General features: G+C 38.7%; 1 protein-coding gene across 2 annotated transcripts in view; it reads right to left on the bottom strand.

The window, feature by feature from the left end:
- Positions 1–1,212: 1,212 nt before the first annotated feature.
- LOC113060912 (neuronal PAS domain-containing protein 3-like) overlaps positions 1,213–25,423 on the bottom strand; it is a 783,891-nt gene continuing 759,680 nt past the window's right edge. Inside the window, exons 7-12 of one of the 2 annotated variants that reach the window (XM_026230178.1) lie at positions 18,407–18,525; positions 15,194–15,387; positions 13,602–13,708; positions 8,464–8,611; positions 7,992–8,107; positions 1,213–5,759 (exon numbers count right to left, since the gene is read on the bottom strand). In XM_026230178.1, coding sequence (XP_026085963.1) covers positions 4,351–5,759; positions 7,992–8,107; positions 8,464–8,611; positions 13,602–13,708; positions 15,194–15,387; positions 18,407–18,525 — 2,093 coding nt within the window. In that variant the 3' untranslated portion in view covers positions 1,213–4,350. The remainder of the gene's footprint in view (positions 5,760–7,991; positions 8,108–8,463; positions 8,612–13,601; positions 13,709–15,193; positions 15,388–18,406; positions 18,526–25,423) is intronic. The other variant, XM_026230179.1, reaches the window with a different exon arrangement.

Raw genomic sequence — 25,423 nt, 5'->3', positions numbered from 1 at the left:
GAGACAGTGAAGGAAAAATGATGAACAAGTTACAGTGTTACTTAGAATTGAACAAAAACTATTCAGAGTGGAGAACTAGCTCAATATACTGAACACTGTGCGGCATACATACTATCTACACTTCTATATTTTGAACATTGTTATTCCACTGTGAATGTTTCAAACATTAGTGCTGTCACATGACCTCATTATGTTGCATGTGACCGGCGTCCAGTTATTATCTTTGAAATGAAAACTGTTTTAACTATTGGCTGTCTGATCAAGTAATAAGTTAAATACATACTTTCAATTCATTTAACAAACTGTAAATGTGAGGTCAATTCTAGCACATTGCCCATGTTACCATAGATAAGTCATAATAGTAATCTTATATGTTCTCTGAGACAGCTGTTAACATGAAGTCAACATGAGATCAACTCTATTGACTTTTCCTTAATGTGTGTTTCTGGACTTATTTATTTATTGGTGCATGTTATTCTAAACAAATACGCCTATAACACTGACCACTTTGCATTTATCAATTCCCAATGCATTAAATCAAATCCCTTCACCAAGTCCAAGCATTTTTCTTCCTGAATATCTTGTTTCGCTCAGAAATGCATCACATTTTGAAAGTTAACTGGGTAGCACAAATTACTTCAACAACCTCTGAGCAATTTAATATATATATTTTTGTTTTTCACAGAGCAAGACCTTGACATTGTTAAAAAATATCTTAAGTAAAACACGTTTAAAAGGAAGCATTTTTCCCCTTTTATTTAGCTTTGCCGTAGGAAGTTACAGTGAGATCAGTATAATAGAAGACACAGATTGAAATATTCCTGCTAATTGAAAACCTGGTGAGGATACCATGAGGTGAAAAAAAAAAAAAAAAAAAGAAATACCCGTGAGATTCTGTCCAATGTATAGGAGATTCACTCAGCCACTGCTTAAAGATGTCAAAAATAAAGGCCCTGGTACAAATGCACTGGATTGCCATTCATTGTACGTGGAAGCAAAAGTCAGCAGGGCTACATGGGAATATTTTGATATTTCCCTTACCTGAAACCTGTAGGTAACTTAAAAAAAAAGGCTACGTCGACCAAAACTAAAGATCGGGAGAAAAACATAAGAGGGAAAGAACAAAAATAAAGCAGGAAAGTAGAAACACAAAGAATAATCACTGATGTTCGGCATTCACTTATGATGAATGTAAAAGAAATGATGCCAGATAGTAACAAATCCAAGAAAAGTTTATTATGAATATGGCACCTGTAAGATGGTAAAAAAAACTGTTACAGAAAGACAACCATGTATGACATGTCGCTTTAACTGATGAAAACCTACAAAAGTATAAAATAACCCTGTTGTAAAATGAAGTATGTACATTTTTGAATTGCAGCATTATTCATGGTAAATGAACAAAAAAATGTGTTTTCCAAAAAAATAAGCCAGGCACTCAAAGTTAGCTTCAGTTAGTTGTTTTTTGTCTTTTTTTTTCTCCGAAAACAAAAAACAAAATAAAAATGTACCATAGTTTTCTCTGTTTAATATTTTAATTTGTACTTAGAATTTATAACACTGTTAACACTGATACGCAGAGAATCCCCTTTCTCCCATATTCTTCTACTTGGCACCAAGCTCCTCATAAAAGAATCTGTATAATTGTACAAGAAATAGTTAAAAACACAGACACAGTCTTCACAGGTAATGAAGTGATTTCTCATATTGTCATTTTAAACACTATTTATCTGACAGCAGCTGAGATTAGTTTAAGATTAAATCACCAGCAATCATTTTGACACAACACAGATACATTGAAACAGCTCGCCCGGCTGTTCTGTTAGTAACATATGGGTGTATTTCCTGGTCCACAGTGTCTGTTTTTGGAGCTGCCCCCAAACCCCGTCCCGAACCGCTTCTGCTCTACGTACAAAATGCTAAAATCTAGGATCCTGTTAACCTGCAGCGGTGACGCCGCGCTCTCCTGCAACCGTTCCAACAGCGAGTCCGGTTATTGTCATTTTTAAAAACATTAACATCATGACCTGGGTTTGAGTAACAACACGTCTTCACAGAAACCACAGACACAAGTTTCCTGATGTCGGGGGGAAGCCTGATTCAGGTAAAAAGACGAAGGCCCCCCCTTCCCTTTGCTGGACAGACTAAAAAACACTAAACATTGACAAAGCCGCTGGACCGAACAAAATCAAGTAAACCAAACAATCAACTTAGTAAACATGCATTTCCAAAACACCTATAAAAATAGATTTTATAGTGCGAAATATTTTTTTTTCATCTCTTTAGAAATCGTTAAAACTTTTTATTGTCCTGAAATACCACCGTCATCTCTTTTTTTATTTTATTTTTATTTTATTTTTTTGTGTGTGAGTTGCAGGGTCCTTGAAGTCAACAGGTTTGGTGGAAACCAATGAAATACACCCAATGCACAAGACAAGCACAAGGGACTCTGGGAATGTTTCACATCTGAGGCTTTTAAGGTTCCAGTCTGCTAAATGCTACTTCCGTTTTTTTTATTCCTCAACATGTTTAAGCTGGAAACTGCAATCCCAGAATTCCTCAGTGGCAAAAAAATGGCTCCTTAAACCTTTGAGCTAGTTTAGAGTCTTTTATCTCTGAGAAGAGAGAGAGAGGTCTGTAGACTACACGACAGCAAAGCAATAGCAGAAACAGAAAAAAGTAATACATACAAAAAGGAAGCAGCAAAATAGGTGACACTACATTGGAAGGCCACCACACAAAATCCACTAACCTCCACTGGTTCACTAAGACTGCAAGGGGGCTAGGAGAAAGAACGTTTCCCCTGTCAAAGCCCGGACTAGCACAGAGAGGACAAAGGACAAAACAGCTACATTAGCTCAGTATATACTGCATATAGTAACACACACTTAAATTGCTATGGAGACTGACAGCCATTGACACTTACACATTGTACAAGTTTACGGTTATCACGCTGCATAATAGATGACTTGATGGATGGCTGCCAAAAGATGAAGTGACAGTTTTCTTCCGTTTTATTACTTTAGTGTTTTTTTTTTTAACATCAAATCACAGTGTTTTAACACCAAACTGTGGGAGTAAAGTTTTTTTGGCAACAGTGGATAAAAATTAGGAATGTGGATTTTCAAAACACATTTTTTTGATTGAAAATGCATGTCCTTATTACAATCTCCATTTGATATGTGATTTTCAGAGAGAGTCAAGGGGTAAGGGATGAAGGGGGACTGATTTCGGGAAAGGACACCAGGCTTGTAAGCTAAAGAGGGAGTGTAAACAATTAAGCCAAAAATCTCCAAAACAATTCATCATAGCTCTGACCAAATCCTGTTTGGAGTTTAACATTCATCTTCAAGTTTATGATGCAAGATTAGCCTCAGTTGCACTGAGAGATAATAATAAAAATAAAAAAAACCTTTTCTGTATCCCTTTATAGACTCAATCAGATTGAGCTAAAATACTCTCCTGTGCTCACGGGTAAGTGATGAACATAATAAACAAAAAACAAAATAATAATTATAATAATCTGTTAGGGGTTTAACTTTTCTGTTGAAAAGATCTAAAGCCGCCGTTTGTCTGGAGTTCCGGACAGTACCTACATCAGCCAGCTGAGTGAGGGTAACTCAATGATAGCACCATGGATCTGCAAACAGAAGATGGAACTGGAAAAATCTCACACTGACCTGTTCCATGTCCTGGGATTTTATAGTAACATTCTATTCACAGGTCAATATCCGTCTAAAATTGCTTTTTTAAAATGCACGATTTGCAAGTTAAGTTGAGCTATAAAAAACAAAAAAAACAAAAAAAAAACTAAGAAAAAGCATTATTTCTTAAATACTATTCCCCCTTTAGAAAGAACGGTAAAACCCTTTGAACTACATCAAATAGGGTAACATCCTTTTGTCAGCATCAATTACACCAAGAAACCTTTAGGAACAGAAACCGTTTCTTTTCTTGTCAGTTTTCTTTTTCTAATACGTTTAAGACATCCTAATGAGGATGCTACATACTCTGGACAAATATTTGACCACAGAGAAAACATATGCTACAGTGCTATGAATTCCCTGTGGCTCAGAAGGAACTCTTTACAATAGAGATAAGTCTGTTTAGTCTGTTTAGAGAAACCGTCATCAAGAACTTGTGTAAGGAGGCGAGAAAGAAGAAAGAGAAATTCGAAGAGTTAGAAAGACACAGGAAGAAAAACCCATTCACTTCAGTTACACAAGCCCAATTGCTCAAAATTCAAAGTGCTAGAACATCTCACTTTCCCCCAACTTTGATACACAGTCTTTTGCCTCAGAAGTCTTTTTAACACAGTTGAACACAGTAATATGGTCTCGATGTTTTGCTTCAATCCTCCTTGCGCTCCAGAGTCTGTGTGTTGTGGATGCCATTGCTGTAGACGGGAAACGGAAGCGTGGAGAAAAGTCCCTCTGCTGTGGTGAAGACATTAGCAGCTGGCATCTGTGTGAGCCCGGCTCCGCTGACCGCACCCCCGAAGGGGGTGGACATGTTGAGCCGGTGCACATGATGGTACAGCATCTCCATGGGCGTCTTAGGGTCTATGCCGAAGCCGGGCCCATCCACGAAGTTCACAGCGCTGTGAGCATTAGGCAAGATGTTGCCCTGCATGGCCAGGCTGACGTCTGCTGGGGCATATCGGATCGTTCCAGTGGTGTAGACTCGCGGGGATGCTGTGCTGGTGGCAGCAAGCGTGCCTGTGACTCTGTGCACCAATGGAAGTACCACGTTCCCCGCTTGTAACCTCTGCAGGGCTTCCAGGTCACTGGTGTAGAGCAGGGAACCAGAGGAGGTGGGTGTACCCTGCTGCTTGTCCCGTGGCGAGGCTGACAGAGGTGGGGAGAGCGGGTCAGCAGTAGTGGAACTGGAAGGAGGAACCAAGCTGCCCGGAGTTGCACTGGACACAGAGGTGGGGGCACTGTTATTGTTGCCGTTGCTACTGTTGCCATTGAAGTTGGGCTTTCTGCTGCCTCCTCCACCCTCGGCACCAGGTGGAGTGAGGACAGAGTCCGGGATGGACACCTGGAGGCCGGCAGGTGGGGGAGAAGGGAAGGTGTTGTGGGTTTTTGTCATGCTGTAGGGAGACTCGTTGCAGGAGATCTCTCGGTTGGGTGGGTAGTTCCAGATGCTGCTGTCGTTGTCAAAGTTTATAGGTTCTGACATCTCAGTCTTGATCTTCAGCACAGAGGAGTTGGTTGGGGAGGGTGGAAGCAGGAGGGGAGGCTGGTCTCCAAGGGTGGGGTCCAGGCTGCCAGGGCTGGGGGTAGCAGCCGCCGAGGGAGACAGACGGAGACGTTGTCGACTTCCATCCCATTTCTGCTTTTTTCTCCTCTTCTTTCTCTTCTGGTGTTTACTCATTGCTGGTCCTCTCAGCTCTCCTCCACTGTTGCAGTCCTTCACAATATCCTCCACCTCATCCTCTACTTCTTCTTCTGAGTAGGAGGAGCAAGAGGAGGGCGAGTCCTGTAGATCCTCCACCTCACCATCACCATAACACTCCACCTTTATGTGTAAACCACCCAGGCGGCCCTCCTTGTTGTCAGTTTCACAGTCAGAAGGTTCAAGACTATCATCACTGTCCTGACTTTCTGGATTGCTGGAACTGTCTCCTTCCTCCTGTCGTCTCATCTCTTGCTCTGGTGGCTGGCCCATCTGTTTCTTACTGTTCGACTCTGGATCTTCACTGTTCTCAGAAGACTGATTCCCTTTTCCATCTGACTTGAAGTTTTCATTGTCTTCTGCAAGAAAGAAAAAAGTTTAGTGGACAAGTTTCCATACACATCACAATGCCATACTTTATTTGACAAAGCAAAGTTTTTCACACATGAAACATAGTTCACTAAACATTATCAAGGGTTTTATGTTAAGTGAAGCAACATTCAGCCAAGTATGGTGACCCATACTCAGAATTCGTGCTCTGCATTTATCCCATCCAAAGTGCACACACACAGCAATGAACACACACAAACTATGAACACACACCCGGAGCAGTTGCTGCGGTGCCCAGGGAGCAGTTTGGGGTTCAGTGCCTTGCTCAAGGGCACCTAAGTCGTGGTACTGCTGGCACAAGACTCGAACCCACAACCCTAGGGTTAGGAGTCAAACTCTCTAAGCACTAGGCCACAACTTCCCCTGAACTTCCCCTTAAGGCTATTGCAAATTGCCATCCAAAGCCAAAATTTCTTGGTACTACGCCTTCCACAGAATATATAAATAAATATAAATAAATTTAATCTAATTAACTTAATGATTTCTATCAGGATGTGAAGACAAAGAATGTTTCTAAAGACAAACACCTATTGCACCTTTAAGTACAGGAAACAATTACACTGGGAACATAAACTTTGATGTTTATGATATTTTTGGCACCAGCATTAGCCACCGGTGAATTATTCATGATGTGATGTATCGTTGATCATTAGTTTGGTCATAAACGACACAAATTCTGTTCAGAATAACTGTCTTTGGTAGCTGGGTTATTAAGAACTAGACGAGCTCAATCTATGTATCGGAAATCATTAATACATCGAAATGCTTTCTTTCGAAAGTAAATGCATTTAGAACTGAGGGGGAAAAACTAAACTGTGAGGCAAATATCTCTCACAGGGATTTGGAAATTCTGGCCTTAGGAAAAACATGTCTACATTGGAAGAGAAACACAGGGAGAGAGAGAGAGAGAGAGAAAGACAGAAGGAGAAGGAGGGGTGTAGAGATAGGTAGGGAGTGTGAGAGGAGAAGAGGGCATGGTTTGGTCCAGCTGCAGCTGGCACAGTCTGTAACCTTTGTGATGAAGGCTGGCAAAAGACTCGGCAGGCAGAGATGCCCAGGGGCCAATATGTTGGCACTTTCCCCAGACTGTCTACCGGCCTTGTTCACTCAAAGCCTCCACTATTTCTGGAATCTCACTTCATCTTCTTTTGGAATGTATAATTAATAACTCCAAATGGTTGTGGAGTTTCAATTGACTATTTACACCAGTTTTAGGGACATATCGAAAGCACCACATTTCCTTGTCCTACATAATTTCCAGTAATTATTGAAATGAAGATAATTTGCACAGTAAGAGCCCTCAGATGAGACATTTGCATTCAGTTAAAAGAAAACTTTCAAGTATGTTGTGTACAGTGTTACTTTTAAGGATGTAACGATTAACCGTGAGCCTGTCGAAAATCGATTCAAATATGTGACGATTCAAATCGGTTGAGATGTTAAAATATATGGCGATACAATTTGGAATAGGAGTTTATATGAATAGTATTTTAGTTTCATCTTGTCTCTGTATGATGCATATTAAAGCAGCATTCATAAGCACAGCTCTGCTTTGTTTACAGCAGTAACCCAGGAAACACTTTAATTGCTGTTCATAAGTGCCCCCTGCTGTCAGACAGTGAATCTGCGTCTCATTCAGCATGTATGGTTCAGATGTTTTATGTAGTATAGTTTTAAAAAATGTAAAGTCAGAACATTCTGTTTTTCCTTAAAAATTTTTAAGTTTACATTCTAATTTAGATGAAAAACTGTGCATGTATGCTGCATCTTTGTTTGGATCATGATTAAAATACTCACATGTTAAATGAAAAGAGCACAGACACAGAGATTTCTTTTATTTGAGTAACTTGTTTGATTTAGGGTTTGTTTTTTAAAATTTCAATTTAGTTTTGTTTTATTTAAAATTCACAAAGAAACATGCAGCAATAACCTAATAAAACAACACCTTGAATGAATCGAATCTAATCATGAGTTGAGTGAATCATTACATCCCTAGTTACTTAACAATACTACTGGTTTGTAAAAAATCTAATATCACCAGAAACGGTTCCATGCACAGGGATAGCAAAGTTGGAGCAAGAAGAAATGGCTTTAAGTGTCCTGCTTAAGGGCATAGTAATGATAAAACCAACAACATTCTACTTATTCTGTACTGTTTTGGGGCATATTGCAATGAAATAAAACGAGGAGTGATACTCTACCAGAGTTCTCCTTGGAGTCGGATTCAGAATCAGATGTTTCTGAGGACTCTGATGCTTTCTCTGGCAGGTTAGGCAGCTGTGCGATATCCATGGGTGTATCTTTGTACTCTGGATTACTGCCCATTAAAAAAGAAACCACAAAAAAAGACATGTTTAGAAGGTACAAGTCATTCACTTTTGCTGCTGAGAAACATGCACAGCCGTGTGAAACGTCTTTCATGCTCTTCTCTAGAATGTTCCAGACATCCTGATTGATTCACTGCCGCCCAAACCACAGAGCACTGTAATAACCTCTAAACCCAAACTCAGACCCAAAGCAGTTTGAGAAAATCAGTGTGTTTGGCCTTCATCATCCATCAAGAGAAAGCAGCTATTATTAACTCTCTCAGATATGTTAATCTTGTCACAGTGCTGGACAGAAAGAAATGAAATATAAAGATGGCAATTTCATCAAAGTAAAAGACTCATTTACCTGAGTACATAGTTGACCCAGATGATGTTTTTTTCATTGCCATTCTTGGCGTTGATTGCAATAGTGGCACTGGACTGGATCCAGATATAACCTCCATTCTTCTGAATCCAGCGGTAATACTTTGTCACACACTGACCTTTATTCATTACTATATAAAGAGGATAGAATAACAGAAAGGGAAGGAGGTGGAAGAAAAAAAGGAGATCAAGTGAACAATGTAAAATATACTCAGGTTTAATTACAACAATGACAAATAACAGTATGTAAAAAAATGATAAAAATCCATAATTTCAATTGAAAGAGATACTCTATTACCATCTTGAAGACTCCTAATCTCACAGGCCCCCAGCAGAGGGTGCTGTGACTATTTGCTAAGGGCGCTGTAATCGTGTCCTTGTCTGAGGCTACTCATGTGAAGACACTGTGGCAGTTGCCATAATTTTGGCTAAATTAAGCGCTAAATGGCTATCTCAAATAATGTGAATTTGCATTAATCATTGTTCTGCAAAACAGAAACAGTCAGAATCCAAGCATGGTAGTAAATTCAGATTCTGGGTTTAATTACAGCTACAAATAGCCCTTTCCGTAAAAAAGAGTCCATTGAGAAAGATGATTTATATAAGAATAAGTCTAGTAATTAAAATCATTACAGACTAATAGCATTGTTTAAGAAGCCGTCCCAAAGGCTCCGATAATTGACTTTAGTTCACCGACTGCTTTCTGTACCAATAAATGTGTTTTAAGCCCTAACTCCAGAAAATTGAGACAAAAAGCCAAGAGTTGTTTATCTGACTTGTTTCGCCGTGGCCAGTGGGCATACCCTTGACTCACCTTCACTCTCTTCAACAAAGTTTACATGCTACTGAGAGTCTACGGTTCAATATACATGGACTGCATCTAAGCAAAAGTGCTAGAAAAAAAACATTGTTCACATCTGAAATTATAGAACTGAAGATAAAAGAAAGAACTGCTACGGAGAATATTCCAAAAAGTAAGACCAGAATAGAATGTTTTAACATATGTGTTCGAAATGGTTTAAAATCTCACAGTGATAAGCAGATAAATAGATATCAAGCACCATTTTCATTGTTACAAATGCTTTGGCGATACAAAATGCAGAGCTATTTGTTGTGCCAATAATGCACATTAAACTGAAACTGAATCAAAGTATTGTACAGCTTCAGTATATTAAATCTTGTTGTACATACAGAGTGATTCTTCCCCTCTATTTGTGAACATGCGAGTCCGAGTGGTCCCTTTAAAACCTCAATACTCTCTACAAGTTCTAGGACATTTTTCCCTGTGCCTTTAAACCTGATCTCATCTGCATTGCATCTGATGTGCTGGCCCCCTCGGCTCCGGCTGGCACCACGTCTGTACAGGTGAGGCTTATTTTTTAACCCCCTTTCAGTTACGCTGCCATTAAATCAATCAGGGCCTGCTTGAGTTATTGATTTAGTGGTAATGAAGCCACCCCTTTTTCTCCCTCTCTTTCTGTATCCTTCTTTTTATTTTCCGGTGCAGGAGTCGTTGGCTGCTTTTGGAGGCTTTAAAAGGAATACGGCCTCTTTAATCTGCCTGCTTTCTCCTGGAGCCTCGGGCAAGCCTGCAGGATGGTCGCTACCTCTCTCTGTCTCTCTCCCTCTCTACCATGTTCATTCTCATTCTATCTCTCTCGCTCTCTCTCTGCGCCAGGGCCTCTGTCCTTCAGTTCTGTTAAATCACTTGGATCCCTTCCATAATAGCAGCTACCTTTCAGATACCCTTTACCCAGCGTGGCCTCACTTCCAGCAGGAGGGGTGGAGGGTGTCACTGTCATATAAAAGTAAGTAATTTACACCCGTGAAATTGCTTTATGGAAAAGTCCTTGCAGTCCACTGGGGTATTATTGTAAAGACAAGCCTTTTATGAAAGAGAGAGCAGACATGCAGATCTGCGGCACATGGGCAGGGTTTGGCCGCACAAGTAAATTGGAGGTTTTTAACTTGTATTCTTCGGGTCTAATGGCGAAACTTCACCAGCAGAGAAGTAAACGGGTTGGCCATTTAGAGATGCCTTGAGAAGTCAAATTACATCTACATTCATTGTTTTCAAAGCATCATCACAGTTGTAAGGTGTTTTGGAATAACTGCAAGCAAGGATGCAATCATCTGCTGGTTATAAAGATGTCTTTGTGTTGTAACATCCAGATCAAACCAGTTTCTAGCAGGTCAAAGCTGGCTGTTTATGGCCATGTGCTAATCCAAACTGCTTGAGAAGTTGTTTAGCTGATCTAAAAGCTGTTGGGGCTGAAGTAAAACTAGTTAGAGCTGGTTGGCTTCACTGGTGCAAACAACTAAAACCCAATCAAAATGACATCAAAAACAACAAAAATGCATTCAAATGAATCCCTGCTGACATAAATGCAGCATATCCATGGATACAGACTAACAGAAACATCTATTTTATATTTACTATGAATCCATTAAGGAAGAAACCTGAAGAAACACCGTCAACGGTACATGATGGGTGTTAGAGCAGGTGTATTTTTCCGCAGCTGTGGAGTCTATCTTCAAGCACAATAAGGAGTGAAGGGAGTTTTTCATTAAAGTCAGTTTGAACTACTCTTCAGAGACCGGCTCTTGTAGTCTGCCTTCAGGCACAGAGCTTCAGTCTCCTGGGGTTTCTCCACACTTCTGTGAGCCATCGTTTCCCACCTCTGTCTCTCTCTCACTCAGCTGGTAAGCACACACACACACACACACACACACACACACACACGGAGCTTTTATGCAGTGAGTATTATACATAGTCGGGTAACAGTGTCTTTTATTAATTTAAACCGTGTTGGTTCTGTTCAGAAGCTGACACAGGTGAGGTCAGAGCTGTCACAATGCATTTCTGCCCATATAAAACACCTGTTCTCAAACTCTTCATGAGCACCAACAGTTGGCTTTCTAATTTTCCTTTGGTTAACCAGAGCTGTTTTTTTTATACAGAGAGATATACTGTATAGACGAGAAGTAAAGTTAATTTTTTTGTATGCCCTAAAAGTAGTTAAACAAAAAGGCCACAAGAGACTTTACAGTAGTTAAAAACCAATCTCTTAATGTTTTTATTGAAAAAGCACCAACAGCAATATAAACTAAATTAACATTATGATCAATTACCACTTATTCTGTCTATCAGCATTTTTCAACTTTAAAGACCAGAATCTAGTCTGACTCTGAACTACCCATATTGTAAAGTGCCATAAACAACTCTTGAAGCAACCCTGGGTCAAGGTGCTCAAATTAAACAGATCAGCTTTAAATGCTTTATCAGGCCCCTGAACACTCGAGCAGTGGCCTATGAACTCTGCAGCACACATCTGTAATATTTCACTCATCGCAACTCATAAAGAACCCTACATGCACTCACTACATGCACGTCTTCTGCATGCACACATCACTGCATCTGCAGCAGAGAGATTTGACCAAACTGACATCATCCCTCTTGTCCCAGGCTCTAACCAATCTGATGGCCCTGTGTGATCTGATATCAGTGGGAGATCGGTGTGATTGTTCCTTAGTCACACGTACAGACACCTGAAGATCTGGCTTTATAATGCATTATAATGCATTTAGCTTTGCAAGGATTACTTTAACCAAAGTACCATAGTTTACATTAAATGTGAAATTAGTTTTAGAAATCTTTATGCATTTACATTACCTTAAAAATGTTGGTGGGCTATTCGGTATAATCAGTGTATGATTGTGCATGTGCATGGCCTCATAAATAGATTCACTGTCATTAGCTACTTTCTTTTAGTATCTTGCATTGCAGCTTAAACCGTTTTTAAAAAGCATTGCTTAACTGTAGTTCAACTTGTTTGAATTATTATTACAGCTTTAGCAGCAACATTTCCAAAGACTGTTTAAACCAGCTAACCACATTTTATCAGACTATGAACGTACAAAGTAAAATGCAGGAACAGAAACCCTATCCACTCTCTATAGTAATGACATGGCCACCCATTTGCAGTGCGGCTAGATTTATGTTGATTGCCGCCACGCTAATGCGTAATGGATGGTTAGAAATGTGCAGTTCTCTCTTTGTGTCTATCCCCCTCTCTCCTTTCACACCATCTCTTTCTCTCTCTCCGCTATCAGTGCAATCCAGGGCTTCGGTCCTCTCTCCTATGCCTCCGCCGGGTTTCAAATCAAGGTCTAATGGACCCAATCTGGTGGCTTTTTAAGGCAAAGGGACAGTGCAATACAGTGGTAATTGCGCTCTAATTCAGTTGAACTCCCAATATCTAATCAGACAGCTCCAAATTCCCTCGCCAGCCCCAAGGACACCCGTCCTCCTCTGCAAACACCTAATAAAACGAGGGATTTATCCCCCTCCTCCTCCTCTTCCAGTGCCTCAACCCTCACTACTTAAATAATGGCAACCTGCCTGCTGTAGAGCAGCACACACATCTACTGTATGAAACGCTACTCTGCTCTCAATGACGTTTTGAATTTCTGCCATCGTGGGGGAGGGGAGCGGGAAAGGTGTGCTGCCAAAACACACTTAACAGATGATTTAGGATATTCAAAAAGCATGAACGTTCCTCCAGACGGTCAGTGGCCCTCCTGCCGTGCACGATGAAAGCAGAGCGTGTAAAAGGTTGAGGAACCTTCAAAGGGCTATGCAGCGGTGGATCGGCCAGGATGAATACTACATGACATAAAAATGCACTCGAAATGTGGTGCCTGTACATTGAGAGGAGCAACTTAACCTGAAAAGAGGAGTGAAATGTGTAAGACTGTCAAACGAAAAGAGATTCTGTGCCTCGCAAGCGATACAAGGCTTGTTTGGAGGACGTGTGCTTGCCTATCCATCTGGCAGAGGGAAGCGGTTCTTCATGGACAGTTATGAGAAGAAGCGCTAGCATGGATAATCTTGCCTGTCACACTGCTGTCCCATTACACTGAAGTGCTACAGCGAGCACATTACACCAGCTTTGGCACGTAACACAGTGTGCTCTCAGGATGTCACTGACCAATGATCAATGAGTCCCGCTAAAGCATGTAAGGACACTGAATCTTGCTCTTTAACAACCATCCTCTAGTTTTTGGCACTGTTGGGAGGCTGCACAGATTGATTGGATGGATTTCGGAGCAGATACTCACGGTCTAAATGGCTTTGCCGAATGCCTTCCACGTCCTCTGCGTGAATGAAGTGATAGCATCTCTTCCCTACGATGTCGACAGGTGTCAGGTCCATGTAGTCACTGATTCTAGAAAGAATTATTTCAACATAAAAATCTAAATTGACACTATTTTTTCTTTTTGCTCTATTTTTTTTTTTAGTTCAGCCAAAAAAAATCAGTGTAGGATTTACATTGAAACATTTTCACACAATTTGCTGGAAAATTTGACAAATAATTACAAAGAATTAACACATTGAATTACACATGAAAGTTTGAAGTAGAAAAGACTGGCATAGTTGCTTCTTGTTAAACATATTCCAATTATTATTATTTTTTTCTAACAAAAATCTTTGTTAAAAACATCAATAACTAAAGCTTAGCAGCCCGCCAAAAATAAACCAATCAGATCCTACTGTGGGTTATTATCTGACATTAAAATAGGGCAAAGACCTGATTGGTTTCTAGTCAACGTCACTGATAAAGAGATTCTGATTTCCCAGCCCTTCTGTAAGCTAAATATATATTATACCAGATTTTATTCATTAAAAAGGATTCCATCTGTGACTGCAAGCTGTCAGCCTGTTTTCGTTATAGACGTAATATTTTCTGAACTACTGTAGCTCTAACAACTGAATCTAAAAGCAATTCTCACAGAAGTATGAGGAATTTGATAAAAAACAGGTGGTTAAAACCATACCAAATGTCTTTAAGTTGGGCAAATACTATTAGCAGTGCATTTCCAGACATTATCCGACTCTAACCTCAGTGCAGTCCTTCTCTACACGGATCAGAGAACATGGCCAGTAAAAAATGGCCAACCGATCTCTATCCACCTTCATTTTTAAAAGCTGGCTTTTGCTGTGATGATAACTCCGCTACAGACTTGGCCCGATTCCATTCTCTCATAAATATGTTAAGTGCAGGGGAGTGGTAAAAATTTTAGCAGACACTGGGATGACTTCAATCCCAGAGATATAAATAAAACTAATAAAACTAATATGATATTTCCTTTCAAGCCAGGCCAAATTAAGATGTTCTCATTTTATGGGGCAGCAGTGGAACCACAGATGTTTTGTAAGTACAAAAAAGGTTTTTTTTTTCTTGGCCGGCTTTTCAAACAAGTGATAGATGTTGAAACAAGGTCATTCTGGGATTGCGTTTAAGCAGACCTCATCACTATCAGCTCTATAATGAACTGCACATGAACATTACTGTGTGGCTGATTATCCACTCTTGCAAAACACATTTTCGCCTCCTGGTCCTTCACTTCTACAATAATGTTGTATTTTAACTTTTTAAATTAAAATAAAATTTAAATCCTTTTCACCACTTATCATTCTTTAGGGCGGATACAAAATCTCTTAAATCAAACTGCACACAATACTAGGCTTATACTAAATAGTGAACATAAGCTCTGCAAAATAAGATTGTGCAAGCGTAGTGAAATTGTTGCCCATTTAGAGATTTACATAAAGCATAAATGATTTCTCATCTTTATTAATGTTTAAAGTCAACAAGACATAACAAAGGCCGCTTAAAATGGCACTGAATATATTATATAAAGAGTTTTACCGGTTTTCACAGTAGACGATGTTGAGATCCATGTTGACCCGTGTAACAAACATCTGGCAGTCGATCCGAACCTCATTGATGGTTGGCGGAGGAAGTGCGTGTGCCATCACAACCATGCCCATGATTTGATTGGGTACTGAACGACTGTGTGTTAATGCCATTCTTATCCGCAGCCTGCCGGTAATGTGGATAACCTTGAAGAGGACACAAAGCGGAAAATTAAAAACCGATCAGATGCAATTGTCTCCTGAATTACATGCACACCGTTTAGTAAAGTATCCAGCCACAGTTTCAGTAAAACAGAAAATAAACCAGATGAAGTCAAATAAGAAGTCGAGTGAACTCTTTGATAATCCAGTATGTACTTTGTGCTGTAGTGTACACTTGACCAAGATCCAAACCGAGATTCTCAGATTCTTGTTCCCGTTATGTACATGTTCTATACTATTAAAAACACAAAAAGCACCATTTCCCTCTGAAATAATCAAAATAATCAAAAGATAACAAAGGCAGAGGAACTAATTATTTTTCCGCCAGCTTTAAAGTTTGTAATGCTTTAAAGTCTTTTGTAGCCCGTTTTGCCCAGAGGATGCATTGACTAGATCGGCAACGATGTTCTTTTTTGGATCCATCCATTTTAATCACCCAGGGAAACCTGGAGGGGATAGTTTTTGTAGTGTTTTAAACTTCTGACACTATCCTTTCATCGGTTCACCACAGAGATTGGTGAGATGCTATTAGCATCATTCATATAGACAGTCCGGGCCCCGAAGTCACCGAGTGCTCAGGCCGATGGGGCTCTTTGATGCTTTGCACGTTTCCACTGAGGGACAAGCAAATGCAACCCCCAGGAAAGACAGACTGCCACAGTCGCTAAAAAAGAGTGACTCTCCTGGAGTTGAGAGTTGGTTTGAACTTTCACAGAATACAAAATTAAAGGAAAATGCCACCGTTTCCATATTTCTTCCCTCAACTTAGACGAGTTGATATGCACCTCTCCCATCTCAGTGCGTGCACTCAATCGCTGTAGCACATGGTGCCACTATGCTAGCCTTTGTCCTAACCTTTTTAAGAATCATCCTAACCTTTCCCCCCATTACGGCAGCCCATAGTTACTGTGATGCGAGCATGCATGAGCCAGGCAGTCATGTATGCACTTGATACAGCTGTTTCCAAGCTTCATTAAGACATCACAGCACACTGCGATCAGAAGGTGATGTCCAATTACGGCCGATATCAAACCCATACACACATTCTCATAAACAGAGCAGCACACCAGAGAGCGGAAGCCCACACAAAACACACGCCGCCTCCAGAACACACATCCATCTCTACATACATATAACACTGGGTCTTTCAATGAATAAACACTGAGCTGCATTAAAAGCACACAAAATGGAAATGATTGTACTGAAGCCCAAAGCGAGGGGCATCAAAAAGTCAGTTGGAAAATACAACTTTTGATGTAACTGCCACAAAGAGAGACTTGCCGGTGAATTGCTGCAGGAGTGCTCTTGGCAAGAACATCATAAGCTCTGGCAAAACATTAAATATGCTCAGGCTGCTAAATGCAAACTGACATGGCAAGGGTTCACCGCGGCCGCAGCAGCATAGCATATCTCAATTTAATACAAGCCAACATAACAAAGGGATCAATTTTTGCAATTCATGGTTCAGCACACAATGCTCTCTCTCTCTTTCTCTCTCTCCACCCGTCACCGCGTCGGTGAATATAGAATAGGTATACATAAGAAATAAGATTCTTCTGTTCCAAGGGATTCTCTGGAGTGCTTTTGAAATGCGATACGGCACAAGTAATGATAGAGAGCGTTTACATGAGTGCATTAACTGAGCTGGGGCCGAGACGCCTTGGCAAGAAAAAGAAAAGACTGGTTTAAGCTGGAGAAGAATTCACTTTGATTTGACCTCCAGAGTGAAGAGGAGATTTAAATATCAGCCATGATGTGTGCCGCGCTTCGCTTCCCTCCGCCTCGCACCTATCACCTAATGCCGGCGCATCCTATACAAAATTCAGACTTTTGTATTAAGTAACAACACAAATATTGACTTAATTTGGAGTAAATGCAATAAGAAGTGTCCTTGTCTGGCCGGTAATATATGCGAATGTGCATGTGTGAATATTTATGCTTTGGGTTAGTGCGCTCCCCGACTTCGCGGTTATTTGCATCAAATCTACGTCCAGATGGATGCAGCAGCGGGGTTTGGATCTCTGTCGTTCACTCAAAGACACATCCAAACAATCATCCACTTCTCTGTTAACAATCCGATTTATACTGAAATGTACAGCATTTGGTGATCTGCTGTATCAGTGGTATTTTCCAGAACAAAGTGGAACAAGTGCATAGTACACAGATATAAATTATGCCAGAATCCATTACTGTTTAGAGTTTGGGGTTTGTAACGTTTTGAAATATCAAGTCACTTATGCTCACCAAAGCAGCATTTAACTAATTTAAAATATAGTAAAAACAGTAATTTGTGAAATATTATTACAATTTAAAATAACTGATTTCTATTTGAATTTGTTTTAAAATGTAATTTATTTCTTTGTTGCAACGTTGAATTTTCAGCATCATTACTCCAGTCATCAGTGTCACACAAGCCTTCAGAAATCATTTTAATATGCTGATTTGCTGCTCAAGAATCATTTCTTATCATTGTCAATGTTGAAAAACAGTTATGCTGCTTAATATGTCTGTGGAATTTGTGATGCATTTTGTTTTTATGAATAGAAAATTCAAAAACTACATTTATTAGATATACAAATGTTCTGTTTTCTTTATTGTCACTTTTATTCAGTTAAATGCATCTTTGTTGAAATAAGATGTTAAATTAAATCTTACTGACCCCAAACATTTAAACGGTAGTGCATGAATTTCTTTACAAAACAAAAAAATACAAATATAATTTCAGTTTACCAAAATGTTGTACTCTTACTTAACTTACACAAAACTTTTTAAAACAATGTGCAGAATTAAAAAGAACTTTGTCAAGAAGTAGATTTTAGCAATGATACAAGCGAACACTTCTATTAATCAGTTAAGTGTGCCATTATTGCTTGATATTAATTATCTCAAAGTGTCGAAAAATGGCCAATTTTTTGGCCTTGCAGTTTTGTCATTAACTATCACACACAATATGACACAAGACTGAAGTGAGTTTTCATTTCTTAATCATCCGGTTCAGCCTTACCTTGTATCCAGAGGACTTGATGTGGACGCCTCTTTTGGTGAGCGTGGACTTCATACGGACGAAGAAGGAGCGTTCTAGAATGTTATCCGGCGACAGAAGACTAGGGCTGTTCGACTCCACTGCAGAAACAAACAAAGTTCCTATTACAACACTAAAACAATACACAACTCTCAGAGACAGCACGATACCAGACTGCTTTAGTGAGTACGGTGTGTAATATCTTCTCATTGAGTTGCTATCATCTCTTGGTAGTTGGACAGTTAATGAAACCGCACATCCTGATAAGGAGAAAGTGCTAATCAAACTTTGACAATGTTTTAATTGTATTTACTAATATTATGAAGCAGTGCATTGGCAAATGAATAAACCTCACCAGGCTGACGTTAGATGTATTTACCCCCATAGGAAATGGGAAAATTAAGCAGAGCGTAATTTAACAAACTTGGTTTAGAAAAAAAAACTCACTTTTGTTTCAGAAACATTTTCAAATCTAATTACAATTTATTTTAATTTTCCATGAAAGCCAACAAAATAATGTATTTCCCATACTATAATACATCACTTACCAGACGAAAAAAAAGAGAAGAGTTCCAGCCTTGATTTTAACACAAGGACACCTGATGAACAAAGAGGTTCTGCTAATTTGCTGTAACACGCTTGATTGGAGCCAAATTAATTGCACATTTTAACTTGACTTTCAACATGTTACAAACAGGCACTGGAGGAGGTTTTAGCATATGAACAGGACAGTTTGAAACGTCTGTCGATCTAAACACTGACTGTACCAATGTAGCGTATGTTTATTAGGCACCAAATTGTTGGTTTTGCTGGAAATTATGCCATAATCATAGTCAAAATTTGTGTTAAAATCATAATTTTCTTAAAATTTTTACACAATAAATATTTAAATTGTGTTTATTTATTTCACTACATTCAAAGTAGTACATTTTATTAATATGATGACATTTTCATAGTTTAAGATTGAAAGTCTGGGTCTTGGACATGAGTAAAATCTATATATATATATATATATTTGAAAACTGACAAAATAAATGAATGCACACACACACACACACACACACACACACACACACACACACACTCACACACACACAAATCTAGTTAAAATTAAGCGAACATTACATAAGTAGAATTATTATTATTTTTTTTTTTATAAAATCAACCCCTGGGACATAAAAGTATAGTTGAATAGACACTGTCATATAGTTGTGGGTTTGGATTGCTGTATTTTCCCATTTCTCTCTCTCTCTCTCTCGCTCTTGCCCTTTTTCTCCTCCCTCTTTCTTTCTGAGAACATGAATTAAATGTCATTTAAAATCTAACTAGTCCTTTATCACTCTGAGGAAAAGGCAGAGCCATGTTATATTTAGTCATTTCATTTCTTCTGATTAAATATGAATTACTATGAAATTTTTCTCATCATCTAACACACAAGAATATGCCAACAGCTTTTTAATACACTATATAAGCACAAACTTCAGCACTAAGAGTTTAATTCGCCTCTCTAATCCAATCACATCAACCTTATTTCTCTTATCAGAGATGCCCATTTTGAATTAAATGAGCTCATTAGTTTTAATCAAAGGCAGAGAGATCAAAACTTGCACGTAAATGCTTTAGATCAGAGCTGTCAGTCAAGCGTAGAGTTCTATTTGACTAAAACACAAGATCAGAAGCCGTTGCAACTCGCCGTTTTCATTAAGAATGAGAAATGATGTCCTTTTTTGACACGTGCGGTGCTCGGATGGAGAGAGGTCATTTGCTACGTGCCCTCCGCGACCTCGCTTTGTGTTAATGACAAGAATGAATTATACAGTAAAACCTTTGCGACACACACTCGCGCTCCTGCCTGAACAATAAGTTGAATTTCAGGATTTCCCTCGTGCCACTGAGCAATAACAGAGAAAGGGAATCCTGCCAACTTTGCTTTTTCTGGAGATGAATAAACAAGTACAATAAGACAGAAATCCAAGAATACAGTCAAACGTGTAAAAGTTAGAAGGGTAGTAGATCACAGCAGTAAAGCATATCAACTTTACAACTGAAATCACATTCCCATGGAAAAGATGAATATTTGTCATGAAACATTTAACCATTAGAACCAATGAACTCTAAACATCTGATAGACATATTTTAAGGTAGAAAAAAAAATTGAATGTTGTTTTCATATCTTGAATGTTGTTATAATGTGGTTTTATGTAAGAAAATGATCCAAAAAAATTTCAATCTTCAGCATCAAATACAAATTTTGACACTAGTATTTCTGTGAAACATTATTCCCAGTGGCATAGTGTCTGATACTTTGTCTAGCAGTGTAAAACGCATTTTTCTCATCATCTAACATAAAAATCTGCACTATACATATGCACAAACTGCAACTCTGAGAGTTTAAGATCCTCAGATCCAATCACATCATTCTTATTTCTTTTAACTGAGATTTCCATTTTGAATTAAAAGAAAAATTGGTAATGTTGATGTAATATCTATAAACAAGGAAACAAATCTTCCCATAAATGAGAGTATCAAATACAAATTTTGACAATACAGTTTCTGTAAAACATGATTCTCGGCAGCAGCATAGTGTCTAAAACATTGTCTAGCAGTGTTAAACGTAAATGCATTTACTGTATGTCACCTATTAATAAGTCTGCGAATGCAACGTGTGCAAAGAAGATGTGCTGTATTTATTCATGTCAAAAAAGCTTTAGTTTTGTAAACATATGAGCTTCCAGCACTTCCATGTCTGCAGACCAGCAGAAAGCCCTGCGGCAAGCAGATCTGCTAAATCATCGATATCAGCCAATCCATGAGATTAAGGGAATCTGCTGCGTGTGTCCAGAGAGTCTTATGTGTTCGACTTAAACCTACAACCCCACAATGCACCTGTATTCCAGCAGCAGCACAACACTCTGCACGCTTCATCTTTTGTTTATGTGTTGTGTTTATGAACTCCCTTGCAATCCAAGTGAGACAATAACACAGAAAAGCATTCAAATCAAGAAAATTCCTCAGACATCCTCTTTGTGGAAGAAAGCAGTTTTGTGGAGTATGAAAATAAATCCATCTCCTTGTATAAAACTGACAATATCAGACATGACTTTTTAAAAGGAAAATATTATTTATGAGGAGCGGAGGGGAATTTATGGCCTGGAAGGCCTTGGGATTAATTTTCTTATTTAATCTTTGCACAGCGTATGACTTCTAGGCCTGTAGGAAAGCTTGTTGTGTATAATGTAAGCTTGTTGCGTAGTTAGTATATCATGTAATTCATTAAAGGGACAGTTCACCCAAAAACATTTCCTCACCCTAAACTTGTTCCAAACCTGTATGACTTTCTTTCTTCTGCTGAACAAAAAATCGGAATGCTGGAAACCAAACTGTTGACGGGAGCCATTGACTTCCATACAATATCGATGGCTAACGTCAAAGTTTAAAGGAATAGTTGAGGCAAAAATGAAAATGTTCTGATTATTTACTCGCAGGCTGTCCAAGATGTATAGGTCTTTCTTCAGCTGAAGATAAATTAAGGTTTAAAAATAAACTAGACACAAAAACTTTAACACCCATTCAGAATTTGGACAGTGCAGTTCTTCACACTTGTCAAAGCGTGACCTTTCCAATATGCATATTTCAAATGAGACATGAGCTGGACCAAGGCGAGCATTTGTTGTTAAGAAGTATAATTTAAAAAAAAATTCTGAAAATGACTGATCGTTGTGGTAGAGAAGTCACTTATTTGCTGGCTGGGGTTGTGTGGTTCACTTTGAAGCAGCTTAAATATGGATTTTGAAGTGTTGGACCATTCACTTGGATTAGATGGAGAAAAAACCTGGAAAGTTTTCCTCCAAAGCCTTCATTTCTCTTCGGCTGTAGAAAGAAAGGCCTATTCATTTCGTATGGACTGAAGGTGATAAAATAATCAAGAAACTTAAATTTTTGGGTGAATTTTCCCTTTAATTAAAACAAACCTGAGGTCCTAATGTTCATCTAGCAGAAGTTTAAGTGCAAAGTGATTTTTCAAATCGTTTATAAATAATTTCGACTTTCTGTGATGCATTGCTTCAAGACTGCACTCACAATGCATTATACACAAGCTGCTGTTACAGATACTTAAATCTGTGATCAATATTTAATCCCAGAATAATGAAAAGGATTCCCCTGCAAGAAGAGCTCGGACGCGAGTTTGAGATGTCACCACACTGAACTGCGAAACAAATGACACTTAAGCTAAAGTAAACACAGCAAATCTCTGCAGAAAACACTGAAATATGTTTGGGGAAAAAACATAGGATTTTAAATCCAAAATTGAGGAAAAATCTTTCGAAAATAATGTATAAATTATAAAATTATACCCTCAGAATGAAAAAGAGGCCATATGTGCTCTACAACAGGAAAAGGAAATGCATAAGGAAGCATACGGACACAGAACTGCCCTCATGATAAATGAGGCGCAGTAAAACTTTACATTGTACTATTTGTCTTTTGAATAATCTATTCCAGAGACGGAGCCAGAATTCACTGAATAAGAGCTTGTATCTTCTCTTTTTTTGTCCGTAAATAAACTTTAAATACACTGTGAGACCCTAGAGTAAGTCAGGTGTGAAGGTTTGTGAGCTCTCGCATTGCCTTGTCTGTTTTCTGATTGCTTTATAAGGAATCAGATGCATGTTGGGATGCTACAGCTGTATATTGCCATTGCAATTTCTCTTTAGAGGCAGATTAAAATCCAGAGGCTCCAGATGTGGATCAGCGGATCATGAAAAGCACCTGTGACAACAATAAAAACAGCCTCTTCTCAAGCTGTGCTAAGCAGTTCTGTGTGTGAGGTTTTACATGGCTTGATATGGACAATTGCAGAATAAAACTAGATTTTTGGGTGATGCTTGTTTGAAGGCCCAGGTGGTAAAAAGAGCAAGACTTCATGATATTCTGGTCTCCAGATATTGCTTGGATCCTTCATTCAGTGCAGGTCTATGATATTTGTTTTGTTGGATGAAAATTTTAAGTTTGATTATTCAATAAGTCCGCAGCATAAACAGTGCTGGACTAGTTATGTTAAACAAGTAAGTTAAACATGTTCAGATCACGAAGTATGAGATTTAGTAAGCACTATGAATAAACATTTTGCAGATAAATGATAATTTGAAACAGGATTATTATTGTGCCCTAAAACTAAAATGAAAACTATGAAAATAATGTTTTTATTTCAATAAAAAAGCAAATGAATATAAATCAATCAATCAAAACAAAACAAAAACAAAAAACAGAAGAAAAAGTAACAAATAGAACAATAAACAACAAAAATAAACTAAGCTATGTTCACATTGGTTGTTTACCAATCTTAACCAACCTTGTATTACATTTAAACTAAGGAATCCTCAAATCATTCCTAAATTATAATCACTAAAACTAAAAATTAACAAAAAGAAACATAAATCTGCCTATGAAATAACCTAACTTAAGCATTAACATAAAATTAAACTGTATGCATATATTTTAAAATAAACAATATACATTGTTACACAATATTATATATGTACACACACACACAAATACTTTTATTTGCTTATTTTAGCTGGAAATAAAATGCCTTAATAACCTTGAAATAAAATGTATAGAATATCAATGCATTTCAGAGACTCTCTGTTTGATCCAAACCCCTGACAGAGAAAAACAAGAAACAAGCTGTAGAGGAGAGCACAAGTGAAGACCAGCGCGTCTGGACCCCAGGAAGACAAGAGGAAAGGTCATGGAGTGAAAGATCGTCTCAACAATGAACACGGTCCTTTCCAGCAGGCACATATGGAAGGAGTTTGGGAGAAGATCGGTGAGGTCACAGGAACATCGCAAAAAATGCATGGGGGAAATCACCAGAATACAGATGAATGGACTGGTCATGGAGCAACATTTCCTCTAGTAAACAAACAAACAGATTGAGGAGATGTGGCAGAACTGCCATTAGAATGACACCAAGAGAAGTGGTCTGTTTAAGCAGAAGGAAATGAAGCTCCTGCCAGATGTCCCGGCACCCATTAGCAGCTAAAGGTGCAGGTGTCAGTGGCCTATGGCTCTGTGAAGCGCATCAGCCTGACCCCTGTGCCCTACACACTAAGAAAGCAAGTACACAGGAGTCAGGAGAGAGCAGACAGTCTGACAGCTACACGTCACCTGACCGACTCGATGAGAGTCACACCCAAATAGATCTGGCGCTTTTGCTAAGATACTCAAAAGTCAAAAAGAGTTTAAGAACAAATTAAAAAAATCAGATTTTTTAAAAGCTGAAGAGAAACCTACTTCCACAGTTCTAGGCTTTTGTTTGTGGTGTCTATGTAGGTACCATGGTCTATCATGGATATTTAAAGGTAGATCGACATTCGACTGCTCCGCCATCTTGGAACGGTTTATATGTTGTCCCTCATCATAAAAATCAACCAATCAATCAATTTCAAAATGCAGCACCATTGTGCAGCATCTGGTTGTAAAAAACTGGATAAACTTTTACCGGAAAGAATGTGTCGGTTTGTGTTTTTATTGTGTATTATACAGGGTTTTAGACTAAAGTACCTTTTAAATGCTTTGTTAGCTAACAGATTCCTCTTGGTGTATTGCGTTAGTTTAGAAAAAGCATCTGCTGAAGTCAGATATAGATATTCATACATACATGGGTATAGGGTTGCAGATACATTAGGGATGTGCATCTCCATAACCGAGGCCGATGTGATATGCATCTCAATGCATAGCCAATTATATGATACATTAAAGATACATATGAAACAGCTACTGATGCGATGCGATATGATTTTATGCGACAAGATATGATTTTCAATTTCCGATTTCGATTCGATTCAATACAATAGGATTCAATGCAATATTATGCAATGGAAAGAAATATGATGCTATGCAATTCAATATGGTACAGAAAGTTTGCTTGTATTTCTTTGGTTCATTGTGATTATTTATTGGAAGATGCAGCTCTACCGCTGCAATGTTAATCTA

Source organism: Carassius auratus, chromosome 42 (genome assembly GCF_003368295.1).
Source record: "Carassius auratus strain Wakin chromosome 42, ASM336829v1, whole genome shotgun sequence".
NCBI classification, from domain to species: domain Eukaryota; kingdom Metazoa; phylum Chordata; class Actinopteri; order Cypriniformes; family Cyprinidae; genus Carassius; species Carassius auratus.
Note: the sequence above shows the minus strand (reverse complement) of the source record. Positions and strands in the feature narration are given on the sequence as shown.